The sequence below is a fragment of the Spea bombifrons genome, chromosome 7, assembly GCF_027358695.1.
Source record: "Spea bombifrons isolate aSpeBom1 chromosome 7, aSpeBom1.2.pri, whole genome shotgun sequence".
NCBI lineage: Eukaryota > Metazoa > Chordata > Amphibia > Anura > Pelobatidae > Spea > Spea bombifrons.
In genome coordinates, this window is record NC_071093.1 from 15,990,644 (window position 1) to 15,998,891 (window position 8,248).

The window sequence follows — 8,248 nt, forward strand, 5'->3', positions numbered from 1 at the left end:
TATTAGTATCACATTAAAATAGATTTTTCAAAAAATATATATATTTTTTTTTAACAGTTCTATTTTTCAAACAATAAAATTTCCGACAGATGCCTATTGTCTTTGTCTAATCTACAAAACAAACACCCTGACTCCTCATCTGAAGAAACTAATGTCTCAATCTTAATCGTCCAGACATTGATACTTTCCCCAATGAAAGTCTATGGAGGAAGGGATTTCATTCCTTAGCATTCCCATGAACACTTAGCCCAGTGGGATATTTGAGCGTGGAAAGGGATTTTATTGGAACAAAAAATTCTCTGGATTGTAAGCGCGTCAGAGCAGGGCCCTCTTTACCACTTGTTCCTGTAACAAAAAAGGATGTACTATTTGGTATGTCCCGTTTACCTATTGTACAATAATGTGGAATATGATGATGTTTCAAAATCAATAAGTAATAATAAAAAAACAAAACCAAGTTTTCTTCAGTGCAAACCTACATTACTATATACAGGCATCTTTTGCAAATGTGGATGAGATCGTTAGGAAGGAAACATTACTAGTTGATGCTTGCTCTATTGTAGGCTATAGTTTTTCTGCTTTCAAGAGGTTAACTTTTTAAGCTAAATATATGTTAAAAGGCCACGACAGTGACTGCTCCGCTTTAAATGTGTGTGCATGAGTAAACTCGAATAGATGAATGGTTAATTTTATATGTAGGTTTGCTTGTTTTAATCAAGGTTGTCGACTAAAATATTGTATACTGTTATATGACTAATATGTAATTTAGTGGATATGTAGTACTTTATATAGTAACATATTTATTCATTTTTCTCTAGGCATCAAGGGACCTTGTCTGTTTCCTTCAACTGGATCACGTTAATGTTTACTATGGTCAGGATTACCGCAGTAAATACAAAGCACCTACTGACTACTGCCTTGTGCTAAAGGTGAAGCAGTCACTACAAAAGATTTCAGAAACAGATTTGTAATGGAATTTTAGCAATACTAGTACTTCTTTCACCCTGCTTGGCAAAAACAACTCTTAAGTTGTGCAAAAACGTTATTTTTCTTGGTTGCTGTTGATACATTTTATGTAAAAGCAGGCAATACAAAGATCTCCATTGGGTACATTCATTATGCAATTTATATTAATATGGTGCCATCTAGTGGGTATTTTCAGAAATGCACCAAACATGTCCAAGAGCTAAAACCAGTACTTCTTGTGTGAGGTTTCGCAGATCTTATGGAGCTGACTCCATTTATCCTTTGGTGTTGCCTAAAGTTATCGATTTCTCAACTATGTATATAGGATAAATTTCTTATTTAAGTATGTAACCAAATTTGCGACACAGAGATCAATGCAATCAAACATTTAGCAGACCAGCTCATTTGTTATACCTCATAATCTTTGTATGATCGATTTCAATCACCATTTCAATTGTGCTAATACAATCCTGTTATCACACCATGACAAGGTGTGTGTGATTATTTGGTGTGTTTGTGTGAGTTCCTGTCGTTTGTGTTCCTGCACAAGGCATGTATTTTGTTTACTCTGCATATGAGTCTAAACAAATCTATACTAGTCTGTAAACCTAGCATACATGATAAAATATAGCTCTATGGAAAAAATTACAGTAGCCACAACTTATTTTTGTGTTTAAAAATAAATAAATAAATAAAATCTAACTTTCTTCTCTACTCCATAGCACCCTCAAATCCAAAAAAAGTCTCAGTATATCAAGTACCTGTGTTGTGATGATGTCCGAACATTGCACCAATGGGTTAATGGGATCCGCATTGCCAAGGTAATCTTTATTTCCTTGATCTGGCGTAAATGCATAACAAAAGATATATGTGGATGCATATTCTTAAGATTCACTTAATGGGGAATTGTGCAGAATAAAGTCTTATTTGCTGTCAGATTTAATGTTAAAATGGTCTGCATTTGGGCCAACACACAGCAGCTTGTGTTTTTTTATTATTTATTTATTATAACAAAAGGCACATTACCACTATTTGTATTTAACTTTTTTTCAACTTTCCCCAGTATGGCAAGCAACTATATGGTAATTATCAAGAGGCGCTGAAAAGGACAGAGGCAGCTTACGACTGGACATCTTTATCCGGTTCCAGCATGAAGTCTGGTTCCAGTTCATCCAGTTTACCAGGTACTTATTAAACAACCCAGCTCATATTAGCCTGCATGTAGGATAGGTTGCCATGGATATAGTGTATTTTCATGTCATGTTCCATACGTTGTGGCTTTCAAACCTGATACATGATAGCACTGTATAAATTAAAAATAACTGAATTAATCAAGCCTACAAAATATGTTGTATAGTGTGGTAATATTTTCTTCAAATCTTCTACATTGCACCAGATAGTAAAGTCTGCAACATTTTCACAACTTTTAGATACCAACATTCTTGTACAACTGAAGCTATGTCCCTGTAGTCACAACCTAGAGTCCCATGTAGAGTGGGGGGGATTACTGGTGAAGAAGTTATGTTTGACATTGCAAAATAAGTTCAAAGGACAGTATTACAACCCAGGTGTACCTATGAATTGCTGTGTGATTCAAGAAATATTCTATAGCAAACCAAGTTCCTCTGATTCAGGTGCCCCTAATTGATTTTAACGCTGCACCTGTATTTTGGCATTGATTGCTACTGGATAAATGATAAATTCTATTTGATGTAGATGATCTTAAAGAAATGCATTGAATTGAGTTCAGGGCCATTCTTGAAGACAATGGGACCTCAGAGAAGCTTCTGATTGTGGGTCCTTCCAACATGTTCGCCTTCCTTGCCTTCCCCATTCTCCAGTTTACCAAGACAGATGGTCCAGATCCTAAAAGCCTCCATAAAAATGCTTAAGTCCTTAGCATCTGTACCCTGTCTTATAAATGGCTCTGAGCCCATATGGTTTATCTAACACAAATGTAAAAACTGAACTTCACAATGTTGCCAACCCTAACCATACATACAAAGAATAACTGAATTGGCACATATATTTCAAGTCAGTCCTTGTTTCAAAGAGCATGCAGTCTAATCTAGGGCCCTTACCATCATGATATATTTAAATTTAGCAAGTTGGGGTCCAAAAAAAAAATCCATATCAATGCAGTACTGAAAGAGGTAGCATAAACACATATTTAAAAAAAAAATGTATGATTGAATGGATTTCATTGCTTACTAGAGTTCAACAACTTAAAATGTTATACCAATTCCTTTTTTTTTCTCAGAATCCCAGTCAAACCATTCCAACCAGTCAGACAGCAGTGTTTCTGATACCCAGGCCTCTTGCCATGTGCGTTCTCAAAGCATTGTGAGCTCCATCTTCTCTGAAGCCTGGAAGAGAGGAACGCAGCTGGAGGAATCCAGCAAGGTAGCAGATCATTACCCCTCCATCCCAAATAAAAAGAAATAAGGTGTGGATGGTGTGCTGCATGTATAGCCGGCTGCTGGGTACTAATATCACACACCTCCTTTCTCTTCCCATAATATGGACCAAAGCATTGGATCCATTTCCTTTTCATTCATTCATAGATATTATGCCATTATGTGCCCATATCATCTGGCAAGTTTGCAGTTCATTGCTTTTTACCAAGGATAATGTACTAGCAAAATTAAAGTGAAATTTAAATACACTATGGTATTCTATTATGTTTTAGATCTTGACAGGCTGCGAGTGAAGTCTATGTTTGTATTTCAGCTTAATATGGTATTTTGGGAAATCTGACTGAACGGGTTTGGAAGATACAGATTCACATAGTGTTGCTTATTCTGTCGCCACGCATTTTGTTTCACTGTTCGTGTTTCTCCTGTTGCCTCATTGTCCCAGGTTCCAAATGTGAAGCCCACCACTGCTAAGGTCATCAAGCCCACTGCGATTTGTACGGGGCATTATTAAGGTCGGGTCATCTGAAAGCACATTTAACCTGGATGTTTTTAACTAGAGTCCTCCAGACTAACTTTCTAAAAAAAAAAAAATTATCCTTAATCCTTTCTTGACCAAAAAATAAAAATAAACCTTAACACAAGACCCTGGCTTCTGTTTGGTTAACATGTCTTCTTTTTTAGCCAAAAATCAGAACATGCTTTTTGTTTTATTTTTAGTAAAAATCCTTGTTCTGGTTTACTGCAAATAATTCAGGCAAGGCATTGCGTTATACATATCATATGTCCAATGGCTACACAGTGGTCATAAGCAAACAACCCAGTTTGTAATAGCACATGGTCATACATGAAAGGGGGTTTCTGTGACTTTTCTTCATTGCACCGCTTTGTTGTGTAATTCATTTATCCATTAGTTTTATATTTTTGTACAAATTGCAGTGACATGCTCCGAAAGTGGATTCATTGCTTACCCCCTCTCATATTGTAAAATAAACTCCTTGACCTAAAACCAAGGTTGAAGCAGCAATTAGCATCAAGGCACGTAATATATAATCACAACGGCTATAGCTTATAGCTGAGAAGAATATATGGATATTGTATTAGATGGGGCAATCGTTCCTAATTTCTAAACTGGCCAAATTATTTTTCTCTGCAATATATTCATTAATACCAAAGGAATTAAAGCTATGTCCTGCTTAACTTGCCTATTCTCATTTCCCTGCTTCCTGTTTTATGTTGTATACATATATCCTAATGACTTGTCTGTCTTCAGCTGACATCTTGTGTAACACCAAAACGTGATTCTCTATTTCCTGTCTGTGTTACTTTGTTGTACAATGCATAATGCATTGCTGTATCAAATTAACCACTGAACCATGTACACTCAATGACTACAATCCTAATTTTGGAGATTAAAAATGTTTTAATTTTTCTAGAGCTACACATTGTTTAACATGTCACTGTTACCTCAAAGTTGTATTTTTTTTTCTCAAGGAAGCAAACTTACATTTAGCTGTATCCTGCATTAAAACATGTTCAGATTTCTTACAAATCTTTCTAATGTCCCAATCCACCATCTTTGTTATGTCTGTTATGTTTGTTATGAGGTATGTGCTCCATTGTCTTTTCTAATGTCTAGCCCTACATTGTGTAAAGGGTAGGGTGTATGTACCACAGAATATATCCATATATGTGTTTTTTTTTATATTTTAGGCTCGGATGGAATCCTTAAATCGTCCCTTACCATCAATGACTCCTCAGCTTCACATCCAGATCAGAGCTGTATCTCCTCATGCAGCATCTCAGCCTTCACCTCTTGCACCACCCCCTCCTCCTCCTCCACCTCCACCCCCACCACCACCACCACCACCCCCACCGCTTCCCACTCAATCCAAGAGTCCTTCTGTGTCTACACCGATATTGTTTGCTAAATATAGCACCATCACCAGACTACAGAATGCTGCCCAGTACCCAGGACCTACATTCAAATTACCTGTCACAAGTCAATCTGCCCAGCATGTTCAGCAGTGCCCAAAGCCTCATGTGATTGTTACCCCCAATGGGGCAATTCCTCCACCACCACCTCCTCCACCCCCACCACCTCCTCCACCCCCAGGATCAGCAATGGCAATGCTTAAACCTGCACCATGTACACCTTCCATGCCACAATTTACACCTCCACCCCCTCCTCTCAAAATTCATCAAGTACAGCAAAATAATATTGTCCATACAGCTCAGCCTCCTCCACCTCCTCCTTTGCCACCTCCTCCGCCTCCGCCTCCACCCCCACCACCACCTCCTTCTTTCCAGGCTCCCACTAAACAGTTTGTGCCTATCTCTAAAAAAGCAGCACATGTAGCTACCCCATCAGCATCTGTACCCTCTGGTCCTCCAACTGCACCAAAAAAACAGCTTCATTTTACAGTTTCACAAACTCAACAGCATTCTATGGCTGCTATGGCTCAATGTGCTCCTGTTCCACCTCCAACATTACCCAAACAGCAAAGTTACACAGCCAAGCCTCCATCTTCCCCACAGTCTCCCATGCCCTCAGTTAAGCTGATTGCTAGTCAGTTCCCACCGCCTCCACCACTGTCAGATCCCCAGCCTACCAAGCCAGGCACTCCTGTCTCTGTTCCACAGTCTCCTCCAGCTGTCAAAGCAAAACCAAAATGGCAGCCTTTTTCTGTCCCATCTCCTGAGTTTCCCCCTCCACCTCCTGAGAGCAGCCTAGCACTTCTTCCTCCACCACCACCGCCACCACCACCGCCTCCTGCTTCTTCTCCTGTTCCTCCACTTTCTCCCACACCAGAAAAGACAGGTTCGCCTGTTAAAAAGTCAAGTAAGACATCCAGTCCTGGCGGGAAAAAACCTCCACCCACTCCGCAACGCAATTCTAGCATTAAATCCAACAGTTCTGCTGAGTACCATGAATCCAAGAAGTCCTCTGTGGATAGTCTAGTTAGCAAATTTTCAGAGTCACCTGGATCACCGTCAAAGGACTCGGCAGCTCCACCAGCAGCTCCACCAAAGCCAGTTAAACTTAATCTTTCGGGTGTAAACCTACCCATGGTTTTCCAGCAAGGAAACCTGCCCAGTCAAATGCCTGGGGCATTTCCCTCTGCAAAAGAATCCACTGAGTTTCCTTCTCCACCTTCTGATACTGAATCTGAATTCCCACCTCCACCAGCAGACCTTGAGCTTCTGCCTCCACCCCCAGCAGACGGTCCACCAGTTTTGTTTTCTGGGAGTACCTCTCCAAAGGTGGCTGTGGTGAATCCACAACCTCAGACATGGTCAAAATCATCTGTAAAAAAAGCACCACCACCCACCAGGCCAAAAAGGAATGACAGCATGCGTCTGATGCAGACAGAAATGACAGACTCTCCTTCCCCAGTTAGCACTCAAGTACCACCAACATCACCTAAGCCCAGCCTCAGTGTACAGCCTGGCTTCCTTGCTGACTTGAACAAGACCCTGCAAAGAAAGTCTATCACAAGGCACAGCTCACTGTCCTCTGCTCGATTGTCCAGGCCTGAGCCTACTGCCACAATGGATGATATGGTATTGCCTCCTCCACCCCCAGAACTCCTTGGCGACCATCAGAAAGCTAACTGCTATGGAGGCAGCCATTTATCTGGCTATGCAACATTACGAAGGGGGCCTCCTCCAGCCCCCCCTAAAAGGGACCAGAACACCAAGCTTTCTGGAGATTGGTAACCTACCAGTAATAAACTCTTTTTGATTGGTTCTACAAATGGCCAGCTGGTGTGCCATGAACTTTGAATCCTTTGTATGATACTCACACAAAGTGGTCTCCAGATAAAACTTAACTTGCACCTCCTTTACCCTCATGTTTCATAAATGCAGCTCAAAATCAAGTCCCCAAATTGGAGAGGACCAAACATGATTCATACTCTGCGTTTAAAGACACATTTTTGTAGTGTATGTTGGTGTGCAGTGTGTCTCTGCATGTTTTCCTACAATAGGCATATAATTCTGTCATTAATACAACGGCTGTACAATAAACGATAACAAGAATGTTTTGTTTCACCACATCTTTCCACTAAAAGGCTACATTAAACTAGATGCATAAATCGTGCCGTAGCTCAAAAATCTTCTTTTATTCATACAGTCTGGTTTTTGGTTTGCTGCATATGGACCAGTTCTTTAGCAGTGATTCATTGGGTAGGTTTTATAGAACTCACGTTTGGATAATACCAGATCAGATTACGAACCTTGGTAAAGGTTTAATTTTCTCTAAAGACCTTGGTATTCCCAACTCTTCAAATTTAGAATATGAGGTGAATAGCTGTGTTTAAGTGGTTTGGTATATCGTCCCATGACATTACAACACTAAATGTAGCCAAAGAGCAGAGCTATCTTTTAACTACATCTGCCTAATGTCCAATACTGTACATTGACTGTAAGGGGAAGTCCAGTTTAAGCAATCACAAGAAAACTTTATTATATTAATGCTGCTGTAGTAAAAATAAGGAATGCTTTTCCATTATTGTGCATAGGACAATTTTAAGAAGATTTAGACATCGTGGCAATGCCTACAAATGTTCTAATCTTGTCATCATTGATCTGCGCACTTCTAACACATTAAACATCGGGACTAACTAATAAACTATTATTGTGTCATTTTATTTAATGTGCAGACATTTTCTGACTCTTTTGACTAAATTTGTTTATACGCACTGTACAATGTTTAAATTCCACTTAAATGTAAAACAGTTAAAGGTTTTCCTTTCATAAAGGGATGCTTGAAAGGGGACAAAATCATTGTTGTCTTGGTGTGTTTGTATCTTAGCATGTGGTAAGCCATTATTCTGAAGAAATTTCATGAAAATCTTGAGTGTAAT

The 8,248-nt window shown here is 39.4% G+C and overlaps 1 protein-coding gene across 3 annotated transcripts in view; it reads left to right on the forward strand.

Moving 5' to 3' along the window:
* Positions 1-8,032, forward strand: part of RAPH1 (Ras association (RalGDS/AF-6) and pleckstrin homology domains 1) — a 73,320-nt gene extending 65,288 nt beyond the window's left edge. For 2 of the 3 annotated variants that reach the window (XM_053471818.1, XM_053471819.1), the window contains 5 exons: positions 819-929; positions 1,689-1,787; positions 2,030-2,150; positions 3,227-3,369; positions 5,094-8,032. In XM_053471818.1, the coding sequence (XP_053327793.1) occupies positions 819-929; positions 1,689-1,787; positions 2,030-2,150; positions 3,227-3,369; positions 5,094-7,100 (2,481 nt within the window). In that variant the 3' untranslated portion in view covers positions 7,101-8,032. Of the gene's footprint in view, positions 1-818; positions 930-1,688; positions 1,788-2,029; positions 2,151-3,226; positions 3,413-5,093 lie in introns of all 3 variants that reach the window. The other variant, XM_053471820.1, reaches the window with a different exon arrangement.
* Positions 8,033-8,248: the final 216 nt, after the last annotated feature.